The sequence below is a fragment of the Elephas maximus genome, chromosome 22, assembly GCF_024166365.1.
Source record: "Elephas maximus indicus isolate mEleMax1 chromosome 22, mEleMax1 primary haplotype, whole genome shotgun sequence".
In the NCBI taxonomy this organism is placed as follows: domain Eukaryota; kingdom Metazoa; phylum Chordata; class Mammalia; order Proboscidea; family Elephantidae; genus Elephas; species Elephas maximus.
In genome coordinates this window covers 14948251-14973490 of record NC_064840.1, presented here as the reverse complement: position 1 = coordinate 14973490, position 25240 = coordinate 14948251, and the positions used below count along the sequence as shown (strand labels likewise).

The window sequence follows — 25240 nt, the reverse complement described above, 5'->3', positions numbered from 1 at the left end:
GATCTGTTCACACCCCCAAGGCTCTCAGTTCCACTTCTGACACCCTGATCTCCTTCTTCACGCTTCCTGTCCTGCAGCAGCTGTATTTCAGATCCTCCTTGCTTCTCTCCTGCATTCTTTCAACAGCTTGCTCCTGGGGCTCTCTGCCTTTACCCTTTCCCTCCTCAGGTCCTTGCAGCCGTGGATTTCCTAAAGCAAGGCTTCCTAAAACGAGATCCTGATAAGCAGGTTCAGGGGTTCTCCATTCTCTGCTAAATCAAGACCAAACTCCTTGGCGTTTAAGGGACTCCACAGTCTTGACATTAATGTAAACCTCTAATTTTTACTGAGCACGTACCGTGTGCTGAGCTCTGCTCTAGGAGCTGGGGAGAGAGCGAAGTGAACAATGGGCAGACAGGAAGCTATATCTATGGCTATATAGGTATGTTGTTAGTTGCTGTCAAGTTGGCTCTGATTCATGGCAACCCCACGTACAACAGAATGAAACGTTGCCCGGTCCTGCTCCATCCTCATGATTGGACCATTCTGATCCGTGGTATTTTCATTGGCTGTTTTTTTGGAAGTAGATCACCAGGCCTTTCTTCCTAGTTGTCTTAGCCTGGAAATTCTGCTGAAACCTGTTCAGCATCATAGCAACACACAAGCCTCCATTGACAGACGGGTGGTAGTTGCATATGAGGTGTATTGACTGGGAATTGAACCCAGGTCTCCCACATGGAAGGTGAGAATTCTACCACTGAACCACCAATGCCTACCCTTAAATATATGCATAGATATTTAAATCTTTATGATATACCAAACCCACTGCTGTCAAGTCGATGCTGGCTCATAGTGAGCGACCTTATAAGACAGGGTAGAACTGCTCAGTAGGGTTTCCAAGGCTGTAATCTTTATGGAAGCAGACTACCACATCTTTCTCCCAGGGAGCAGTTGGTGGGTTCAAACTGTCAACCTTTCGGCTAGGAGCAGAGCACTTAACCACCGCATCACCAGGGCTCCTTTCTATAGAGATGGAGATATATACATACCCATTGCCATCGAGTCAATTCCAACTCATAGCAACCCTATAGGACAGAGTAAAATTGCCCCATAGGGTTTCCAAGGAGTGGCTGGTGGATTCAAACTGCCAACCTTTTGACTAGCAGCCAAACACTTAACCACTGTGCCACCAGGTCCCACGTGTACACACACACAAACTGCAGGCAGGGATAAGTGCTATGAAGAAAAATGGTGAGGGAAGAAAGGGGCCAGAGAATAGCGAGTGGGGCGCTCTTTTATTAAAGAATGCTCAGGAAAGATTTCTGATGTGGTGATATTTGAGCAAACACCTGAGACCCTGGAATTCAATCCTTTTGAGCAGGAGGCTGCAAAGTTTTACCGTAAACGGCCAGAGAGTAAATATTTTCAGCCCTGAGGACCAAGAAGTCTTCATCTCCACCACAACTATCCCAGCCCTGCTGCTGTAGTGAAAAAAGCAGCCATAAACAATATATAAATGAGTGTGGCTGTGCTCCAATCAAACTTTATTTATGGACACTGAAATTTGAATTTCACATAATTTTCATGTATCAAGAAATATTCTTCTTTTGCTTTTTATTCAATACTTTAAAAATGTACAAACTGTTGTTAGTTCATGGGCCATATCAAAACACGCAGCAAGCCACATTCGGCCCCTGGGCCGCAGTTTGCTGACCCCTGCTTTAAAGCAAGCGGCTGTAAGAGGCTTTTCCAAATTGTCTCATGTGAGCGGGACTCTGTCTAACTTGCCTAGAACATAAGTCCCTGGCACATAGTAGGCCCAGTAAACAGGTTGCCATTGAGTTGACTCCGACTTGTGGCAACCCCATGTGTGTCAGAGGAGAACTGTGCTCCATAGGGTTTTCATTGGCTGATTTTATGGAAGTAGTTTGCCAGGCCTTTCTTCTGAGGCACATCTGGCAGACTGATTAGCAGCTGAACTTGTTAACTATTTGCCCCCCCAGTAACTCTGCATAGTAGGTACTCAATGTATAGTTGTTGAAGGAAGGAAAAAAGAGAGGCATCAGAGCCTCAAGGATCCTACAAAGCAGTGTTTTTGGTTGGGGCCTCAGGAAGCCATGACCTCCCCTCACTGCCTCCTCTTATGCCTGGGTGGCAAGACCATTTCCTCGTATGTCCCCAGGGCCTCTGCAGGCTCCCTAAATGAAGAGGGATTGGCAACGCCCTTGAAATGTGCACAAGCTCAGCGCCTCCTTTTCAAATTTAGGAACAGGCATCGCAGGGAGCCCTCCCACAGAGCCCAGGGCTAGCAAGCCACCTGAAGAGGTCTTCCATTGTTCCATATCAGACCTACAACCCATCCTACACATAACCAGAGCCCAAAACCCATTCGTGCCCTGTCCCTACCTAAGAACTTCACAAGGGCCACTAATCTGCATATTTAGCACAAGCCCTGTGGTCCCCACTCAGAAAAGTCATTTGCATCCTGCCTACGGGGCCCCTGACTGCTATATTAATCTCCCCAATCGTCCCCTCCTGAGTCATCTAATATTACGGCCGGCTAATTAAAACATCAAAGCCCCAAGTACAACAGCCCTGCCAGAGGCCTGCTAACGTCTGGTTTCAAGTGTGCAAGCCAGTGAAGCCAGGACACAGGGAGGCCCCGCTCAGCAAGGGCAGCCAGTTACTGGACTCTTTACAATCGCCCTGCATACATCTGGAACCTCAACAGATGGGCTCTGTTATTAGGCCTGTTAGTTTGCTCCTTTGGCTCCCTGGCTGTGAAGTCGGTGGGCTTCCCACCCACCAGCCACACCCCACACCTCCTCTGATGCCATATTACACTCTGCCCACCCATTCTCAACCTGGGTCCCGAGCCCAACCTCAGCGCCAACACCTTGTCTGTGATCCTTCCTGAGTGTTCTGGTGTTCGAGAGAGTTTCTGAGCTGACAGAGTGAAGCTCGGTATTGCGGGAGGGTGGCTGGGCTGCCTTTCACATTGGCAACATAGAATTTCTTTTCTCAAGGATGCAGGATATCGGCACCGTTAGAGTAATCCGTCACTGAAAAGGCTTGCCCAGATGTGCCTTCCATCACTGCATGTTTGCTGGAGGAGACAGCAGTGAGGACAGAATCCAGAAGACGTTTCCAGGATTTGTAGCCAGGCCTTCAAAGGCAGTGAGGTTATTTGTATGTGGCTTCCTATGGAGGAATAAGTAGAAGAGCTTAGAGTTCAGCAGGGTAGAAAGTACAGTTAGTGAATTTGGGGAATGGAGGAAAGAATGCTTCCAGACCCTTCGCCTAATGCTGCCCATTATGATAATAATACTTGTAGCAGTAGTAGTTCTACCAGTACTGGGAGTTGTACTAGATTAGAGGTCACCGTGATAACATTACAGTAAAACCTCTGAAAGCCTGAACCTGTATAAGGTGGAAACCCGTCAGAAGGAAATCTCAATTTCCACTAAACAGAGCGATCTACCATTCATCTGTCAGTTTGTCGTACTGTGGTGGCTTGTGTGTTACTGTGATGCTGGAAGCTATGCCACTGGTATTTCAAATTCCAGCAGGGTCACCCATGGTGGGTAGGTTTCAGTGGAGCTTCCAGACTAAGACAGACTGGGAAGAAGGATGTGGCAATCTACTTCTGAAAAAAGTGGCCAGTAACATAACAAAGTTTATTAAGAAAATGTTCTTCATTCCGCTTTGGTGAATGCCGTCTGGGGTCTTAAAAGCTAGCGAGCAGCCATCTAAGATGTATCAATTGGTCCCAACACACCTGGAGCAAAGGAGAATGAAGAGCACCAAAGAGTCAAGGAAAATATTAGCCCAAGAGACAGAAAGGGCCACATAAACCAGAGACTCCATCAGCCTGAGACCAGAAGAACTACATGGTGCCCAGCTACACCAATGACTGCCTTGACAGGGAACACAACAGAGAGTCCCTGATGGAGCAGGAAAAAAGTGGGGTGCAGAACTCAAATTCTAGTAAAAAGACTAGACTTACTGGTCTAAGACTGGAGGAACCCCGGAAGACCTGGTTCCCAAACCCTCTGGGAAGCCAGAGAAAACTATACCTGAAGCCAACTCTTCAAAGATTAGACTGGCCTATAAGACATAAAATGATATTCATGAAGGAGGGTGCTTCTTGGTTCAAGTAAATACATGAAACTAAATGGGTAGCTCCTGTCCGGAGGCGAGATGAGAAGGCAGGAAGGGGCAGGAGTGGGTTGGATGGACACAGGAACTCCATGATGGAAAGAAGCAGTGTTCTGCCACATTATAGAGAGAGCAACTGGGGCCACATAACAATGTGTATGTAAATTTTTATATGAGAAACTAACTTGAGCTGTAAACTTTCACTTAAAGCACAATTAAAAAAAGAGAGAGAGAGAAAGTGGCCAGTGAAAGCCTTACGGATAGCAGCTAAACACTGTCTGACATAGTGCCGGAAGATGAGCCCCTCAGGTTGGAAGGCACTCAAAATACGACTGGGAAGCACTGCCTCCTCAAAGTAGAGTCGACCTTAATGATGTCGATGGTGGAAGGCTTTTGGGACCGTCATTTGCTGATGTGGCATGACTCAAAATGAGGAGAAAGAACTGCAAATATCCATTCATAATCAGAACATGGAATGTAAGAAGCATGATTCAAGGAAAATTGGAAGTTGTCAAGAATGAAATGGAATGCTTGAAGATCGATATCCTAGGCATTAGTGAGCTGAAATGGACCTGGTATTGGCCATTTTGAATCAGACAATCATATGGTCTACTATACCGGGAATGACAAATTAAAAAGAACAGTGTCACATTCATTGTCAAAAAGAATATTCCAACATGTATCCTGAAACACAGTGCTGTCAGTGATAGGGTAATGTCATACTCTTACAAGGAAGACCAGTTAGTATGACTACAGGCAGTCCCTGGGTTACAAACGTCCAACTTAGGTACCTTCTGTAGTTATGAATCAATCCCCATAAGTCCTATTATATTAAGAATTCGAGGTACATACTATGGTTTATAATAACAAATGGGGGCTACTTTGTGATGCATGTCAAAACATTATTGTTATTACTGTATTTACTGATGTTAAAGAAGTTTTAGTGTGTCTGGAGGTGTTTCTTTAATGTTTTTTATGTGTAGAAAGGAACACTGTATACTAAGACATTTAACTAACTGATGTTAGATGCAAACCGTACCTAACCGTGGTGATTTACATACAAATTCAACTTAAAGACAGATTCAGGAACGAAACTCCTTTGTAACCTGGGGACTGCCTGTATTGTTCAAATTTAAGAAACAACCGCTAATACCAAAGATGAAGAAATTGAAGATTTTCACCAACTTCTGCAGGCTGAAGTTGATCAAAGCATGCAATCAGGATACACTGATAATTACTGGTGATTGGAATGCAAAAGTTGGAAACAAAGAGGGAGGATCGGTAGTTGGAAAATATGGCCTTGGTGATAAAAACAACGGGAATTGCATGACAGAATTTTGCAAGACCAATGACTTATTCATTGCAAATACTTTTTTCCAACAACATAAATAGCGACTATACACATGGATCCCGCTGGATGGAATACACAGGAATTAAATCAACTACATCTCTGAAAAGAGATGATGGAAAATCTCAACATCATCAGTGAGAACAAGGCTGGGGCTGACTGCAGAACAGACCATCAATTGCTCACATGCAAGTTCAAGTTGAAGCTGAACTTCAAGAGGCAGTTGTTGGAACAGAACAAGGGGATACTGCATGGTTTACAATCAGGAAGGGTGTGCGTCAGGGTTGTAATCCTTTCACCATACTTATTCAATCTGTATGCTGAGCAGATAATCTGAGAACCCAGACTATATGAAGAAGAACGTAGCATCAGAATTGGAGGAAGACTCATTAACAACCACTCATTAACAACTTTCAGTGTGCAGATGACAGCAGCTTGCTTGGTGAGAGCAAAGAGGACTTGAAACACTTACTGATGAAGATCAAAGACTACAACCTTCAGCATGGATTACACCTCAACATAAAACAAAAATCCTCACAACTGGACCAGCAAGCAATATCGTGATAAACAGAGAAAAGATTGAAGTTGTCAAGGATTTCATTTTACTTGGATCTATAATCAGCACCCATGAAAGGAGCAGTCAAAAAATTGAATAATGTATTACATTGGGCATATTTGTTGCAAAAGACCTCTTTAAAGTTTTAAAAAGCAAAGATGTCCCCTTGAGAACTATGGTGCGCCTGACCCAAGCCATGGTATTTTCAGTCACGCCTTCTGCATGCAAAAGCTGGACAGCATAAGGGAGACTGAAGAGCTGACGCCTTTGAATTATGGTGCTGGTGAAGAATATTGAGTATATCATGGACTGCCAGAAGAACGAACAAATCTGCCTTGGAAGAAGTACAGCCACAATGTTCCTTAGAAGGGAAGATGGGGAGACTTCATCTCATGTACTTTGGGCATGTTATTAGGAGGGACCAGTCCCTGGACATCATGCTTGGTAAAGTAGAGGGTCCGCAAAATAGAAGACTCCTCTCAAGGAGATGGATTGACACAGTGGCTGCAATGATGGGCTCAAGCATAGCAATGACTGTGAGGATGGCGCAGGACCGGGCAGTATTTCCTTCTGTTGTATGTAGGTTTGCTATTAGTCAGGACTGTCTTGGAGACACCGAACAACAACAACAATAGAGAGTGATAGAAAAGTGGCAAGACTAAACCCTGTGAAAGGCAGAAAACTTGCGAGACCCAGAAAAACAAGGCAGTCCCTTTGAGTTTCGGCCCATGGGTTTCACTCTAATATTAATAGTAATAAGTAATAGCTTATTTAGGAAATTTAGAAAAGAGGGAGCATTCGTGGTTCAGTGGTAGAATTCTTGCCTTCCACGAGGGAGACCCGGGTTCAATTCCCAGCCAATGCGCCTTATGCGTACGTCTGTCAATGAAGGCTTACATGTTGCTATGATGCTGAACAGGTTTCAGTGGCGCTTCTAGACTGACAGACTAGGAAGAAAGGCCTGGCAATATACTTCCAAAAATCAGCCAATGAAAACCTTATCGTTCACAATGGTCTAATTTGCAACTGGTCATGGGGCTGGTGCAGAAATGGGCAGCATTTTTGTCCATGGTGCACAGGATCACCACGAGTTGGGGTCTAACTCATTAGCTGCTAACAACAACAACATATAGGAGGTGATTGCAATTATCCAAGTGAGAGATGATGATGGCTTAGAATGGGTGAAGGCCAGTAGAGAGAAGAGGAGTGGGAAGGTTAAAATCAATGGGAGTTGGTGACAGATTGGATTTGGAGGTGAGGGCAGGATGACGTCCAGGACAGCTCCCACCTGTGGCTTAGGCAAATGGATGGTAGGACCCAGATCTGAGATGGGAACCACTGGGGATGACCGGATTTGGCCACAGACAGGGAGGTGGGGAAGAACATGAGTCGTAGCGTCTTCTATCTGTTCTCCAGTAGAGCCCTCTCCCAGAGCTGTCTTTAACCATGGCGTGCCTTCACTTGCCTCCTGTTCCCCAGGCTCTAGCATGGCAACATGGAGACTTCAGCACACAGAGCTCCTATTCCACTGGACCCCGAGGTGGCTATGACATGTCTCTCACCACTAGACTTTTGTACGAGCCGTGCTTTCTGCCTGCAAGACCTTGCTCCCTCTTCTTTGCCTGGTCAACACCTGCTCATCCTTCAGGTCTTGACTTAGAACTCAAATGCTCTGGGTTAGGTGCCTCTTCGATGTACTCTCATAGTTCTCTCTATACACTAACACCCCACGTTATGGCATCCGTCGTACTTGGTCACAATGGCTCATTTAATTGTCAACCCCCCCACCCCGTCGCTGGATTGTGAACCCCACGAGAACAGAGATCACATCTATCTGGCTTGTTACTGTAGCCCTGCCGCTTGCCGCCTTGGCTGGCACATATGCAACAAGCACGTGTTCAATGAATGAATAAATGAATGAGCGAATTATTTTTAATGAACAGGAGGCAGAATAGCCAAGAAGTCAAGGGCATGGTTCAGGAGCCAGACTGCCTGTATTTGACTCCCAACTCCAGCTTTTTAGTTCTGTAATCTCGAACAACTTTAGTTAACCTCTCTGCGCCTCAATTTCCTCACCTGTAAAATGGGAATGATAAAGTTGTTGCTTGCATGCAGTAAGTGCTCATGGAATGTTAACTTTTAGTATTAGACCCTCAGAGTTCTTGTGATTTCTGTCCTGGACTTAGCTCACTTAACCATATTTATGGCTGCCTCACGAGCCTGGACGCGTCCAAGCTGATGCAATTTTGGCTCTGCCTCCTTTCTGACTTTATCTCCTGGCATTCTCCCTCCTCCTACTCTCTAGCCACATTGGCCTTCTTGCTGATCTTTGAAATTTAACAAGCTCTTCCCTACCCCAGGGCCTTTGCACTTGCCCTTCTCCCCTCCACTCCATCACCAATGCCTACCCCTATTTATATTCTTATCACAACCTCAGATCATATTTTTCATGTATTAGTTTACTTATTACTTGTCTCTACTTCTTTCTCAAGAATTCTCCAGGAGGCCATGGACCCTGTCTGTATTGTTCACTGTTATATCCCCAGTACCTAACAGTGCCTAGTACATTGCAGGTGCTCAATAAATATTTGTTGAATGAATGAATGTCCTGTTTCAAGCTTACTGCCTACTACTCTACTCCTGGGCCTGAGAGTCACTCAACATTGGTTTGTCTTCCCACGTCCCTTGCTTGGCTATCATGTCAGGGCATGCCCGCTGCCTCTGCTTGTCTGCTGCGTGGACACACTGCACACCAGGCAGAAGGACAGCTACTCAGGAACATGCAAGACAGAATGGGATCCTTATCAGTGAGGTCTAACACAGATCAGTCAACACTGGCCAACATGGGACTTACCCCACCTCGCCTACTGGGCAGTTCATTTACAGAGGTGAAGACAAACGGGGACCGAAGATGTTAAAAACAGAAGCAACAGTAGATGCAAAGGCCCTGAGGCAGGAACAGGCTTGGCATATGGGAGAGGCGGAAACCTGAAAATTGGGGGAAATAGACTATGCTTCAAGACTTTCCAGCTCATACCTTTCTGTTTTCCATTATATTTGCCAGAAATGGTGAGTTTGGGCTATAGTAGGAAGACCCAGAAATCCGGGTAACCTGGCATAGTCCCAGGTTTAGTTCCATGGCCCTGAGGGCTGGTAGCATTCAGAGAGGCTGACGGTACCCTTTCAGCCATTATTCATCCAACAAAATAATATTCATTGAGCACCTACGATGTGCCAGACCCTGTGCTAGATAGACCACCTTTTTAGTTCTGACCGCTCTCCCCAGAACAGAACCTTCCACTGTGCCTCTTTCTGCATAGGTGGACAGACCAGGATCCCGGCCACCTTGCATGCACGTGTGCAACCAGGGAGGATGACATTCTTCTCTGTACTCAGGCAGTGGGTGACTCCGGCAGATTCCAGGAAGAGCAAGGCGTCTCCCAGTCCCTTGTGGAGAAATTGCACGGTCCCCTCAAGACCTTGCCTAATGCCCCATCTGCATTCTCTCCTGCAGCCCCCGGCCTCAGAAAAACAGTCCCCCACAAAGAATGGCAGCCCCTCCAAGTGCCCCCGCTTCCTCAAGGTCAAGAACTGGGAGACTGACGTGGTTCTCACTGACACCCTCCACCTTAAGAGCACCTTGGTAAGTATCCCAGCAGGGCTAGACCAGGCTTCCTCAACCTCAGCGCTGTCCACGTTTGGGGCAGCGGAATTCCTTGTTGTAGAGGGGTTTCCTGGGCATTGTAGGATGTTTAGCAGCACCCCTGGTCTCCACCCACTAACTGCCTGTTACCCCCTCCCCCGAGTTGTGACAACGAAAAATGCCTCCAGATACTACCAAAAGTCCTCTGGGAGAAGAATTACCCAGTTGAGAAATGCTGGTGGAGATTCATTCACTTATGCAAATGTTTTTTTATTTGTGTACTTTGTACCCAAAAGAACCTAAGGAGAGGTTACTGACTCAGAATATATTCTATTTGTCTCTGTCTGACCACTGATGGAGTATTGAATACGCCCTTTCTTGCTTCCACAGTGTGTCCTTTAAGTTTTTATATCATATTTTTAACAGTCATTAAGTCAACCTGTTGCTTCAAATTTTTGTTGAAAGTGGGCCTCTTGGAAGAATGTATCAGTTAGCTATTGCAGTGTAACAAAATGCCCCAAAACTTAGTGGCTTAAAACTACCACTGTTATTATTTTTAAAAATTTATTATTTTTCAAATTCTACCAGTTGTTGGGTGGTTCTCCTGCTTTGGATCAGACTCAGTTCTTCTCAGCTGGGCTTACTCATGTATCTGAAGGATCAGCTAAAGGCTAGCTGGTCTTGGATGGCTCTGGCTGGGAGTACTCAACGCTGTTTCATGTGATCGTTTATCTTCCAACAAGCTAGCTGGGGCTTGTTCACATGGTGGTTGCAGGGTCCTAAGAGAATGAGCAGAAGCATGCAAGACCTTTTGAGGCCTGGGCTTGGAACTGGCACAGTGCTACTTTCGCCATATTCAATTGGCCAAAGCCAGCTCAGATTCAAAGAGTGGATGATAGGCTCTATGTCTTGATGGAAAGGGCTGTAAAGTCACATTGCAAAAGATGTGAATACAAGAAGGGGAAGAACTGGGGCCATTTTTTCCATCAGTCTACCCATAAAAAAAAAAAAAAATTTTTTTTTGATGTGTTAAAAAGAACTCCTGTAGTCACCGAAGTAGCTCATTCTTTATCAAGGTTCACTCAAAAAATATTCTGAAATTCAGTGCCAATGATTCTGATGCCAGGGAATGCCAATCAGAAATTCCCTGTTCTCCCAAGTTAAGCCAACACTTTCAAAACCTTAAGACACAGCTTATTGTTCCTTATTAGGACCGATGACCATGTCTAACAATGACTGGAAGCCGGTAGTTGAGAAGCTCCATTTGGGAATTAAGGACCAGGCAAATTTCACCATGAATGTCAGAATCAGGGCTTCACACCAGTTTGTTCTGGTTCGAACCCCCTGCGGAGAATTTGCATTTCTAACGAGTTCCCAGGGGATGCTAAAGCTGCTGATTAGGGTCGAATTCTGAGAATCACTAGTAGAGCCCTGGTTCTCAAATTTTCTTATACGTAAGAATCACCTGGGCATCTTGTTAAAATGTAGATTCTGATTCACTATTATCTGGGGTGGAAATGAACTGGTTGGAAGCCCTGGTCAGAATCCAGGTTCACAGCCTGATACATGCCATTCGGTAACACCAAGCGATAACCAGGCACCATTTTCCTTCTAGGAATCGGGATGCTCTGAGCACATCTGTATGGGCTCTATCATGCTCCCTTCTCAGCAAATACGAAAGCCCGAAGAAGTCCGCACGAAAGAACAGCTCTTCCCTCTCGCCAAAGAGTTTATTGATCAGTACTACTCGTCAATTAAAAGGCAAGTTCAAGTTGACTCTGAGGAGCCTGGGGGAAGTTATCAAGTGCTGGGGACAAAGACTTGAGCTCCAACTTTGTAGACAATCAAACGAAGGCCTCAACACAGGGCTTCTGCCCATTAATGCCAGAGGTTGAAAACTGGTGACCCAGGGGCCAAATCTGGCCCACAATATGTTTTCTTTGGCCTACAAATTGTTGCTTAAAGTTTGAAATATTTCAAGCAATTCCACACCTAGGTATGTACCCTAGAGGGACTCTCGTACATATTCACAAGACAGCCTGTATACCAATAGTCACTGTAGCATTGTTTATAATAGGATAAAATTAAAATTAAAGAAACCACTTCAACTCCATCAACAGCAGAATGTATAAATAATTTGTGGTATGTTCTGTGTAAGGAAATACTATTACCAGTTGTCATCCAGCCAACCTTGACTCATGGCAGCCCCATGTGTGTCACAGTAGACCTGTGCTCCATAGGGTTTTCAGTGGCTGGTTTTTCAAAAGTAGACCAGCAGGCCTTTCTTCCGAGGTGCCTCCAGGTGGACTCAAACTTCCAACCTTTTGGTTAGCAGCTGAGCACGTTAACCATTTGCACCACCCAGGGACTTCTGTGGAATACTATATAGCTGTAAAAATGAATGGATTAGAGCTCTGTATGTTCATGAAGTTGAAGCTCACCAATAACCTTGAACAAAAGAAAGAAAGGGCAAGTTGTAGAAGGACACATTCAGTATAGCACCAATTATATAAATGTTTAAAACATACAGAATTTGAATCCACCCAGTGATTCCACAGGAGAAAGACCTGGCAATCTGCTCCTGTAAACAGCCTAGGAAACCCTATGAGGCAGTTTCGCTCCGTCACAAGGGGTCACTATGAGTCAAAAATCGACTCAACAGCACCTAGCAACAACAACGTACTTTTCTGGAAGCCTGAAATTTTTCATATTACTTTTTTAACTTTCTAAAATTGAATTCATTATCATTGTTTAAAAATTAGAAGAATTCTAACCCCTGGAACTATTGCCCTGAGATAATCTTTAAGCCTGAAACCAAAAATATCCCCTCAAGTCTTAAAACCAAACAATACCAAAAAAAAAAAAACCCAAACCCATTGCCGTTGAATCAATTCTGACTCATAGTGACCCTATAGGGCAGAGTAGAACTGTCCCATAGGGTTTCCAAGGAACACCTGGTGGATTTGAACTGCTGACCTTTTGACTAACAGCAGTAGCACTTAACCACTACACCACCAGGCTTTCTAAACCATAGCTTAGCTTAACCAGTAAAGAATGTCTGTCTTGAGCGCTGTGCTCTTTTAAGATCTATCTATATGGGATCGAATTGACAACAGCAACTCAAAAGATTAGACAGGGACCTTAGGGGGCAGTGAGTTTATGGTAATGGGGAAGGAACAATTCAGAAAAGGACGATGAGAATGGTTGCACAACTCTAAGAATATAATTGATATCACGGAATTGTACATATAGAAAGGGTTGGATTAGTGTATGTTCCGCTGTGTTCTCAACATCAAAACAAATTATTTAAAAAATTAGAAGAATTCCCTTTAAAAATCAGATTTCCAGTTTCTCTTGAAAGATCTAGTGACTCTGGGCCCCCAATCCTATCAGGCAGTAACTGGTTGGAGGAAAGTTGTTGCTATACTCTTTGGACAAGGCATGGGCTGGCTGTTTGCCACAGTCCCCACTGAGCTGGTTTGGTCATATACACACTGTCAGGCTTTTGTGGACATTTGAGTTTGCAATCTCTGCTTCGTGCTCAAACTCTTGTATCCAGAAATGAACTCGGGACTTTCTGTGGCTGTAAGCCTCTGACCAACTTCTAATTCAGGGGAGAGGGTAATGCTCCCATGTCCCTTCCCTCCTCACTCAGATTTGGGTCCAAAGCCCACATGGACAGGCTGGAAGAGGTGAACAAAGAGATTGAGACCACCAGCACCTACCAACTCAAGGACACGGAGCTCATCTACGGGGCCAAGCACGCCTGGCGGAATGCCTCCCGCTGCGTCGGCAGGATCCAGTGGTCCAAGCTGCAGGTAGGCGGTGAGGTTCGCACACTGTGAAGAGCCCTCCAGAGGGGGAGGGCAGGATGGGCCTTTAAAAAGGGTCAGCTTCCACCGAGGGCACCTGGTGGCCTTGATGACCTCTCAGATGGTGATCATGGGGTCCCAAATTCTTGGACCATAGCCAAATCTGACCTATAGTCCCCTCTTATTTATCTAATACAGTGCTTTTTAAAAAATGAATATCTCGGTTTGGGGACTATGGCTTAAGGGGACTTCTAAGTCAATTGGCAAAATAATTCTATTATGAAAACATTCTGTATCCCACTTTGAAATGTGGCGTCTGGGGTCTTAAATGCCAACAAGCGGCCATCTAAGATGCCTCAATTGGTCTCAACCCACCTGGATTAAAGGAGAATGAAGAACACCAAAGTCACACGATAACTAAGAGCCCAAGAGGCAGAACGGGCCACATGAACTAGAGACCTACATCATCCTGAGACCAGAAGAACTAGATGGTGCCCGGCTACAACCGATGACTGCCCTGGCAGGGAGCACAACAGAGAACCCCTGAGGGAGCAGGAGATCAGTGAGATGCAGACCCCAAATTCTCACAAAAAGACCATACTTAATGGTCTGACTGAGACTAGAGAAATCCCGGCGGTCATGGTCCCCAAACCTTCTGTTGGCCCAGGACAGGAACCATTCCCGAAGACAACTCAGCAGACGTGAAAGGGACTGGACAGTGGGTAGGAGAGAGATGCTGATGAAGAGTGAGCTAATGATATCAGGTGGACACTTGAGACTGTGTTGGCATCTCCTGTCTGGAGGGGGGATGGGAGGATAGAGAGAGTTGGAAGCTGGCAAAATTGTCACGAAAGGAGAGACTGGAAGGGCTGACTCATTCGGGGGAGAGCAAGTGGGAGAACGGAGTAAGGTGTATATAAACTTATATGTGACAGTCTGACTTGATTTGTAAACGTTCACTTGAAGCTCAATAAAAGTTAATAATAAAAAAAAATGAATATCTCCTAGTAGGGTTTATACACTCTAGTTTACCACAGACCCCACCACTCCCTTTTGTCTCACGCTTCTCTTTGCTAATTTACTTTATCTACCTAGTCTTCAAAGGCTTTAGATTTTGCGTCCCCTAATGCAGTTTTTTTTCTGGGGAATAGCTTAAAGTGGTGAGTAGATTATTATCAAGTTCAGAGCTTTTTGTTTAACTTTTTTTTATCTGTTTTGTTTTGCTATTAGATTTAATACCTAATCCCTGTAATCGGCTCATTAAAATTCCCTCCTTTGCCCACCATCACCTTCCCACACACACTTACACTCTGTGCCTACTATTAAGGGCTGCTTCCTGGTCTAAATGACTGAGGTAATTGGCCTAGAAACGTATATATACTTACATCTATCTGGAAACCCTGGTGGCACAGTGGTTAAGAGCTACAGCTACTAACCAAAAGGTCAGCAGTTCAAATCTACCAGGTGCTCTTTGGACACCCTATAGGGCAGTTCTGCTCTGTTTTATAGGATTGCTGAGTCGAAATGAACTCGTCGGCAGCGGGTTTTTGGTTTATCTATCTGTCTGTCTGTCTATCTATCTATCAGGAGCCTTGGTGATGCTGTGGTTAAGTGCTTAGCTGCTAACCAAAAGGTCAGTGGTTCAAATGCACCAGCAGCTCTGAAGGAAAAAAGACCTGGCAATCTGTTCTCGTAAAGATTACAACCTAGGAACCCCTATGAGTTCCACTCTGTCCTGTAGTTTCGCTATGAGTCGGAATTGACTCAATGGAGATAGGACCTATCTTATATATTAAAAAAAACAAAAAACCAAACCCATTGCCGTCAAGTCAATTCCAATTCATAGTGACCCTATAGGACAGAGTAGAACTGCCCCATAGGGTTTCCAAGGAGCAGCTGGTAGATTCGAACTGCTGGCCTTTGGGTTAGCAGCCGAGCTCTTAGCCGCCGCACTACCAGGGCTCCATCTATCTTATATAGCTGTATTACATATGACATAAATATCTATATCTATGTATCTATTATTTATGGGTATAGTTATGTAAGTTATAAATATCTCTATATATAACAGGTATAAATAAATATATCTATTATCAAGCCCAGTCTAGGACTCAGTAATGAGAAGCTTACTACCCCAGTGGGGTAGCAGCTAGTGTGGGCTCTGAGTTCCCCTAAAATGTCAAGGCTGAAGCAGGAGGGAATAAGGAGGCACTCAATGCCACAATGTACCTCTTGCAGGTATTTGATGCCCGAGACTGCACCACGGCTCACGGGATGTACAACTACATCTGCAACCACATCAAGTACGCCACCAACAAAGGGAACCTCAGGTGAGCTGGGTCTGGACTTGGCTTACCTGCCAAGGAAATGCTACCCCTCCCAGGGAGATGGACCTAGATGGTGGAGGTCTTCTGGCATCCTTGGTCCACCCCTCCCGTGCCATCTCTTCTGGGAGAAGCAGACTCCCAGGTGGTTTGCAAAACTACTGAAACAAAAATCATGTGTAACCCACTCTTTGATATCGGCCACCCAGAGGGCAGGAAAGGATGTCGCAGATTCTTGGGGATAGGAACAGAAAAATCCCAATGCCAGGAGCGACCTGCTTTACCACCTCCTGCTCGGTTGCCTGGCGCTGCCTCAGCATCTTCCGTAGTTTAAAGGGCAGTTTCCCTTCCTGCTCCTATAGGGACTGCTCCTTCAGGTTCCACCAAGCCAAGCCCCACACCTAGGACTCTTCTTGCCCTGATACAAAGAACAAAGCCCCAGTGAGCAGGGCAGAAGGAAGGCATCAGTGGGGACTGGTAGCTTCTACCCTGGGCAACTGTCAGCTGGGAGCAGAGCACAGGAGGGGAACAGCTGGGTCCCACAGACAGGCGTTACATTTGTTAATCCTGCTTGCTCATTCCTGCTCCACCATCTGTCCCCAGCTGCTGAGGACCAGCCCCATCTCGGGACCACATAGGACCACTCCAGGGTTATTCCCATAAGTCCCTGGGCTATCCTGCGTGCATCCCCATGTGGCTTATTTGCATTAAGCAATGATCTTCTTGGATCTGTCTCTTCCTTGAGAAGAAAACAGTGTTGCCAGTGGACTGAGTCAGTAGGAAGGGGGCCTGTAATCTAAGCCCAGGGCCTGGATGGAGAATTGGTATTAAGGTCTCTTTCCTAAAAGACCTTATTACCCCCAGAGACCATCTAAAAACCCACCCAGTCAAGGTCTTGGCTCTCAAAGAGTGTTTGGTTATTCAGGTGGCTTTCAAATGGTGATGCGAGGAGGCGATATGTGGGGGGTGGGGGAGTGACATTGCAGACAACAAGCCAGGCAGATGGGTCTTTTGGTCCCAGCCCCCCTCCCCCCCCCCACCACCCCCTGCCACACACTTCAACTAGTTCACCTCCACGGAGGTCTTTGTGAAATTTTTTATTAAAGAAAGTATTTAGCTGATTCTTTTAAGACATTTTTTAAACCTTATGTCTGAAAACTATGAGAAAGCAATAAGAGAATGTATACCTTGTATGGAAAGACTCTATACATAAGAGAAGGAGGAAGGCAAGTTAGAAGAATGAGAGAGAGAGGAAGAGGGAAAGAGAGGCGAGGAGAACAGCCGTTCAGTGAGATCATGGAGGTGTAAATGTGTTACAGCTCCTCAGTTAGTCTTGGATCCTGCACCCAAAGTGTGATTCTTGTGTTTCTAAACATGCCTTTAAAAATGTATATATATTATACAAACACGATTTTATCTGGTGCGCAACCAAAGAAACAGCAGTGGGTTTTAATGCCGGAGGGAGAACTGGCTGTTTGACTCTCTCTGTTCATCTCCAATATGGCGCCTTTGCGAAGAGATTTTCAAGAGTACTTTTGACTGTGTTTTTCACCTTAAGCCCCAGCTCTAGACTAACCCGTGGGTGTGATGCACCACCCCTTTGGTATTAAATGATACACCTGTTTTCCCTCTTTTTTTTAATCAGTGCCATTCTTAGAGGGGTGAGGAGGTATCTCATTTTACTTTTGAGTTGTGTCTCCCTATTGGCTAATGATGTTGCCTTTTCATGTGCTTGTTGGCGTTTGAATATCCTCTTTGGTGAAATGTCTGTTCAACTCCTCTGCCCATTTTTTGATTGGGTTTTTAGTCTTTTTGTTGTTAAGTTGTAGAAATTTTATTTATATTTTGGATATTAGACCCTTACTGGATATATGGTTCCTGAAAATTTTGTCCCAGTCTGTAAATGGTCTCTCTTCACTGTCTTGATAAAGTCCTTTGATGATCAAAAGTACTGAAGTTTTATGAGGTTCCGTTTATCTATTTTGTCTTTTGCTGTTGGTGCTTTTGTTGTCATATCTGATAATAAAACCCAACCCAGTGCCGTCGAGTCGATTCTGATAATACCTTTTTAAAAAACTAGGTCCCAAAGCCTCATCCCTAGATTTTCTTCTAAGAATTTCATAATTTTAGGTCCTTGATCTATCTTGAGTTGATCTCTGTGGATGGCGTGAGGCTTGGGTCCTGACTCATTCTTCTGCATTTGGAAAAATCAGTATTCTCAGCACCGTTTATTGAAGAAACTCTTCTCGCATTAAATGGACTTAGCACCCTTCTGGAAAATCAGTTGACCATAGATATATGGATTTATTTCTGGACTCTCAATTCTATTCCATTGGCCTATATGTCTATTATTATACCAGTATGACAACTAACAACAATAACAACCAGGCTATTTAATTACTACGGCTCTATAGTTATGTTTTGAAATCAGGAGGTTTGAGTCCTTCTACCTTATTTTTCTTCAAGATTGCTTTAGCTGTTCAGGGTCCCTTCCCTCTTCTGCATAAATTTGAGGATGGGCTTTTCTATTTCTGTAAAGAAGGCTGTTGGAATTTTGATGGGGAAGTTGTTTTCTTTTGAATCGGAAGTCTGTAAACTTCAGTATGGTATAGATGGTGGGCAGACTGGACAAGAGTTAATGATGGAGGCAGGAGAAAGCCTGGAACTGGGAATCTACAGTGCATTCATAAAGGGAAACAGGGCCAGTGTTGTTCCCTGGGGGTCACCTACAGCAAAGGAATTCTCCGGAAGAATGGCTCACATTGATATTGTCTAAGTCTCCAGCTAGAAAAGCATTCTCCTTCCTTTGGGGAGCTGGCATCTGGCATGGGGCATCCCACCCTCCACCCTGTCTTAGATCAGGAATACTGGTAGAGGAACGGGGCAAGGTCACCCCCCTTCCAACAGCTGCTCTTCCAGCCCTGGTGACCTCAGCACAGATGCAGTCCATCCTGTGCCTAAAGCAGTTGTTGGCCTGAGTGGCCTTTTCTCCAGGATGTCCCCAAAGTGCAAGTCCCACCCTGACTCCATGTGTCATCCTCTCTCTGCCACAGGTCTGCCATCACCATATTTCCCCAGAGGACAGACGGCAAGCATGACTTCAGGGTCTGGAACTCCCAGCTCATCCGCTATGCAGGCTACAAGCAGCCTGATGGCTCCATCCTGGGGGACCCAGCCAACGTGGAGTTCACAGAGGTGCGAGCGTGGTGACCCCACCCTCACTCCCAACCCCACCTGGGCTCTCATCCCCCCAATCTGTCTTTATCCACAGACTTCTCTTAGTTTAATGTTCTCATGATGGGGAGAGGGCTGTCAGCCAGGTAGCCAGCAGGAACAGCTTACTCTTCCCCAGACTCATTCCTTTGGGTTCTTTTACAGCTGGCCATTTGGTCATTCTCGTGCTGTTACTTCTCCTGACCCTCGCGATGGGAAACTATTGTATTGTCCCGTTTTACAGATGGGTAGACTGAGTCCCACAGAGGCCAAGTGAGTTATCCAAGGTTACTAAATGAGTCCAGGGAAAGCCAGGACTACTGTCCAAATCCACTACCTCCCAGCCCAGAGCCCACTTCTTCCACCAGGTCCAGAGGAGCCAACTTAGGGAAGCCATGTATGAACACCACCTTTTCTGAGTTGAGAAACATATCAAACCCATGTCAGTCATTCATTTATTTGTTTATACAACAAACTGTTGATCTTCTGCTCTACCCACCCAGCTCCTCTTTGTGTGGGCTTGAGTCTCCTTGTGTCCAGTACCACCGCAATTGCTGGTAGCCCAAGTTGATTCACAAAAGCTGCCAGGACAATAAACACCACCATCTCCCCACCAAGGGTTCCTTTTAGGTGGGAATGCTGACAGACAGAGCGGGTGAGGCCTCGTAGCTTACGCCAACTATGCCCATAGGAGACCCCATGCCTAGAACGATCTCAAGCACACAGGCCTGGTACTCCTTTTTATTTATCACCCAAACCCCTTCACAGTTGAGTTCCATCTTTGTTCTTTATCCAAACCCCTCTCCAACTACACCCTAATACCTCCTCCAAGATGGAGCTGGCAAGACCAAGGGCTGCTCTTCTCCCATTGCTCTTGACTTCATTTGCATGTGGCTTTTCTTGTTAGAATCTTATTATCATGAGGAGGGGGCTGTAACCAGGGCAACCAGGAGTGGCACCTGTGCACTTGCAGACACAGCCAGACTCGCTGCTCCACTTGGCTGAGCGCTAACAGTGTACTTGGCTGACCTTGCCTTCTTGGTACCCGAACAGAAACTCTACCGCTTCTGCTTCCCGTTCTGGCTCTAGAAACCTCCATGACCTGCTCTCCAAAGCCCCTGATCTAGTGCTTCCTCTTTCAGCTAACACAACATAAAGTATCACTCCAGACAGATCCACGCCATTATACCTTTTGAAACCCTCTAGCCCAGTGCTATCCAATGCAGTAGCCACTTACCACATGTGGATATTGAGCGCTTGAAATGTGGTGAGTCCAAATTGAGAGGCTGTAAATGCAAACTACACATCAGATCTCAAAAACTTAATACCAGAAAAAGAACGTCAAATACCTCAGGAATAATTTTATATTGATTACGTGTTTAAATGATAATACTGTGGCTATACTGGGTACCTATAAGTATTATAAAACCCGTTGTCATTGAGTTGATGCCAACTCACAGCAACCCTATAGGACAGAGTCGAACTGCCCGATAGGTTTTCCAAGGCTGTAATCTTTACAGAAGCAGATTGCTGCATCTTCCTCCCGCAGAGCGGCTCGTGGGTTGAAACTGCCAACCTTTCAATTAGCAGTTGAGCACTTTAACTACTGTATCACCAAGCAAACCAACGAAACCACTTGGCACTGAGTTGATTCTGACTCATAGCAACCTGATAAGACAGAGTAGAACTGCCCCATGAGGTTTCCAGTGAGCGACTGGTGGATTCGAACTGCCGACCTTTTGGTTAGCAGCCATAGCTCTTAACTACTGCACCACCAGGGCGCCTATAAATGAATATATTTATATGGTTAATAAATATAATCGTAATGTTAGTTTTTTGTTAAAATATATTAACATTAATAATGTCTTTTAATAATTGATTAATAAATTAATATTATATTTATATTTTGTACAATATTATTGTTATATTGCTAATATGTTATATTACACATATTCAATATTTATTGTGCTCATAAATATATATTTTTTAATTTAAATATATGAGTAATGTATTAATAATTATCATTAATACATTAATGTTAACATTTATATTATATAATATAATTAATATTAACATTATAATATGTTGTTATATGTTACATATATTCAATATATTAGGTTAATAAGCATATATTTGATTTTAATGGTAAGTGTATTTTAAAATATATTAATATTAATACTTTAATAACTTATTAATAAGTTAACGATAGATATATTGTTTAAATATATTATTAAAATGACTATAATATTAAAATTAATTTTATCTGTTTCTTTTTACTTTTTTCATGTGGCTATTAGAAACTTTTAAATGACATATATGGCTGATAGATTCCTATCGGACAGCGCTGCTTTGATCAAATGCACATTGCACACTCATCCTAATACATGCCCTCCATCAAAGCCAGTAGGACTTCCCTCTGTGGCCCCCAGTGCAAACATTTACGGAATAAGCCGCTACAATGGCCAGGCCCTGTGCGCAAGAACACCACAGATGCAACAATTAGTCAGATGCAGCCCTTGCCCTCCCAGAATCCCAGTGGCCAAGAAAGACCCAGAAAACATAAAGGGCAGTCCTGAAGGAGAGGTTTGCACCTCTGCCCATGGGGCCACGAGGAGTTACATTATTTATGTGATGTCAGGGAGCGCTTTATATAGGAGGCCACGTGGCTCCAGAGCCTCCAGAGGCTGCAGCTGCCTCTGGGTTTGCTTTAGGACCTCCGCCACCCCACTCATTGTCCTTGTGTCTGGAGGGTTGGCACCGGCGTGACCTAGTGGATCTGGTTGTAGATCTGCATACAGCAGGGCTGGAAGCCCCCCCGAGGCCGCTTCGACGTCCTGCCACTCATGCTGCAGGCCAACGGCAACGACCCCGAGCTCTTCCAGATTCCTCCAGAGCTGGTGCTGGAGGTGCCCATCAGGCACCCCAAGTAAGAGGGGCTGAGATGGGGTGGGGAGGGTGGGTGGACTTGCCCAGTGCCTGCCTGCCCATCCCCCTGCCTCTGCCTCTCTTTCCAACGCAGTCAGAGGCCGAGAGGAACCTTGCTTCCTCGTCCTGGGTGGGGCGGGCTTCCACAAGATTCAGTAAGTCCTCATTGTCCAGCCTGGGGACCCCATCTTTCTGACTCACAATCTCCCGCCAAAATTTAAGGGGGTGCCAAAAAATTCAATAATGGAGACAAGTAATATTTTAATGCAATATTTTTTAAAAATCAAACTGATGTAAAAAAAAAAAATCCATGGTGAACAAAATGTCAGAACTTTAAATACAGACCCAGTGGGCTGTGTTGCTCTCTGCAGGCTCGAGTGGTTCAAGGACCTGGGGCTGAAGTGGTATGGTGTCCCTGCTGTGTCCAACATGCTCCTGGAGATCGGTGGCCTGGAGTTCAGTGCCTGTCCCTTCAGCGGCTGGTACATGGGCACAGAGATCGGCGTCCGGGACTACTGTGACAATTCGCGCTACAACATTCTGGAGGTGCGGTCCCTGGTCACCCCGAGGGGGTAGCACAAGGCAGAGGGTAGGGGTGGGGCCGGAAGTCCTTCCCTACAGCCGAGCCCTGGAGCTTGGAAACTGGAAGGGGTTAGAACAGAACCTGCGATGCTAGGGGGGAAAAACCCGGTGCTGTAGAGTCAGCTTGGACTGTCCAGCGGATCGTGGCAACCCCGTGTGCATCAGAGTACAACTGTGCTCCAGAGGGTTTGCAGGGCCTGATTTTTTGCAAGTAGCTTGCCAGGACATTCTTCTGAGCTGTCTCTGGGTGAACTTGACCCTCCAACCTTTAGTTAGCAGCCAAGTGCACTAACCTCTTGCACCACCAGGGCCTCCATAGGGGAAAAACTCAAAAAGCTCAAACCAGTTGCCATACACCTCATGGCGACCCGTGCGTTTCAGAGTAGAACTGTGCTCCAGAGGGTTTTCAATGGCTGTGATCTTTCGACGTCCCCTGGCAATCCCAGAGAAATCCGTTTCATTCACAGTGATTAACGATAGTAAACACTCATATTGCACACGGGCAGAATGGACTGCACAGCAAATGGTTATTCTATAAATAGTTCTATGTATGCCAGGCACTTTTCAAGGCACTTTGCGTGTATTAAACATTCTCAATGAATCCTCGCCACAACCTCAAGGTAGGTACTATGATAATCCCCTTTTTACAGATGAGGAAACCAGGGCCTTTCAGAGGAATGAAGTAAGGCACTCGAGGTCGCACAGCTAGTGAGTGGCAGAACCCGGATGCTTTAGATATAATCCATAATCATTCGGCTGCATGGCCTCTCAGTATTAAGCCTTATTAGAACGGTTTGAGAATGACCCACACACTTGGGGCTTTCTGAGTCTGTTTTCTGAAAAACGACAGGGCAGGGTCGACAGTGGTTCTCTGCCTTCAGCGTTTCTCAGTGGAGGGTCTGACTCCCTCCCTCCTCCCTCTGACTCATCCTCATCTGCTGAGGAGTGCTGGGGCGGAGTACTTCCTGAAGCTCAACTTTGGGGAAAGCATCAGGATTGCTGTTTTTGTCAGCAAGTGTTGTTCCTAATAAGAGTCTGCTGCCTTTGGCCTTGTTTCCAAAGAAGGCACGAAAAAACAGAGACACTAATTAATGGGCCAGTGTCACACAGTAGGTAAGATGCAGAGTCAGGATTCGAACTCAGAACCAGGCCTTAGGTTTATGCTGTGAAACCAGTGCTCCTCAGCCTTGCTGCACATTGAAATTTCCTAGGGAGCTTTACATGATGCCGAGTTCCCTCTCCCTGGGATTCTGATTTAGCTGGTTTGAGGTGGGGCCTGGGCATCAGGATTTTTCAAAGATCCACAGGTGGTTCTCGTAAGCAGCCACTGATCAAATGCAGGGCAGGAAAGGAAAAGACCCTTCAGGTGACTTCCATAGATGTGGTGCAGGTCGCATTTGGAGAATTTTTAGGTCTTACGGTTTTTTGTTTTATTCTGCAAACTTTTATTCTTCTGGCCAAAATCATGCTGTATAAGTAACAATAGCAGCATGCCTGGCTGTATACATTTTCCTCTCTCATAAAATAACGCACGTTTTATATGTATTTATGTAAAACAGCAGGTTTCTTACGTTCTGTGTATATGTCACAGCTAAAAAACCCAAGCCAAACCTAACGTCCCAGCCTCAAAGAATGAATTTCTAAGTCTGTATTAACTGTGATCTCTGCTTACGTTTTGTGATCTCAGCTCCCACTTGGGTTGCAAAGAGTAGTCACTGGCTAACTTAAAGGAACCGCTGCCACGCCAGCCCTCTGGTCCCAGCTGCCATTAGGTGCAAATGTTGACAGCTGAGGCTGGAAAGCAATTTACCCAAACCTGAAAAATTGTCACCGTCTAGGAAACCCTGGTGGAGTAGTGGTTAAGTGCTACAGCTGCTAACCAAAGGGTTGGTAGTTCGAATCCGCCGGGCGCTCCTTGGAAACTCTATGGGGCAGTTCTACTCTGTCCTATAGGGTCACTATGAGTCAGAATCGACTCAACGGCCCTGGGTTTGGTTTTGGTTTTTTAGCCCGTAATGAGACTTGGGTCCCCACGAGTGACTGGGATTGACAGAAGAAATGACAAGCAGAGCTTTAATTGATGAATTTGTTATTGGGTCTTCCCTCCTCCTGACATCAGCTCCTGCTTCAGTGCGAGCCGGGACAGATGGTGTCATGAGTTGTATTTTTCAAGGCATTTTGCTAAAGGTGTCAACTGGTTGGGTGGCAGCTCCCCGGGGTCTGGGAATTAGATATCTCCCCGGGCTCCAGCTCTGATGCCAAGTGGCTCTGTGGACGTTAGGCAAGTCTCTGTGCCTCTCTGAGCCTTAGTTTTCTCGTCTGTCAGGTGGAGTCAGGCAGGTGTCCCCATAAGCTCAAAGCATCTGTGATCTAGATTCTAAGTCGTGGCCATTTCAGGGGTGGAATGAGATGGGACAGGGAACTTTTCCAAATAGGAATCAGACATGTCACTCCCCGACTCACCCCTCTGCTTAGAACCCTCAAAATATGCCCTATCCCATTTGAAACGCAATCCTGATCCCTTGGCACAGCCCCCTAGACGTGTATGACCTGGCCCACGACTGGCCCCATCACTTCCTGGGTCTTTCCGCTGGCTGTTCTCTCTGCTAGAGCGTTTCCTCCCCAGGTCTGTGAATGTCTTCTTTCTCCTCGTCATTTGTTGTTGTTGTTGTGTGCTGTAAAGTCAATTCTGACTCAGAG

At 45.5% G+C, this 25240-nt stretch overlaps 1 protein-coding gene and 1 non-coding gene across 5 annotated transcripts in view; one reads left to right on the top strand and one right to left on the bottom strand.

Moving 5' to 3' along the window:
• Nucleotides 1-25240, top strand: part of NOS1 (nitric oxide synthase 1) — a 159323-nt gene that overhangs the window by 87796 nt on the left and 46287 nt on the right. For all 4 annotated transcript variants that reach the window (XM_049865541.1, XM_049865540.1, XM_049865542.1 and 1 more), the window contains exons 4-10: nucleotides 9556-9684; nucleotides 11300-11445; nucleotides 13340-13502; nucleotides 15735-15826; nucleotides 18874-19015; nucleotides 21820-21959; nucleotides 22330-22504. In XM_049865541.1, coding sequence (XP_049721498.1) covers nucleotides 9556-9684; nucleotides 11300-11445; nucleotides 13340-13502; nucleotides 15735-15826; nucleotides 18874-19015; nucleotides 21820-21959; nucleotides 22330-22504 — 987 coding nt within the window. The remainder of the gene's footprint in view (nucleotides 1-9555; nucleotides 9685-11299; nucleotides 11446-13339; nucleotides 13503-15734; nucleotides 15827-18873; nucleotides 19016-21819; nucleotides 21960-22329; nucleotides 22505-25240) is intronic.
• Nucleotides 681-751, bottom strand: TRNAG-UCC (transfer RNA glycine (anticodon UCC)). The gene has a single exon. It is a non-coding gene; the product is annotated as a tRNA-Gly (tRNA).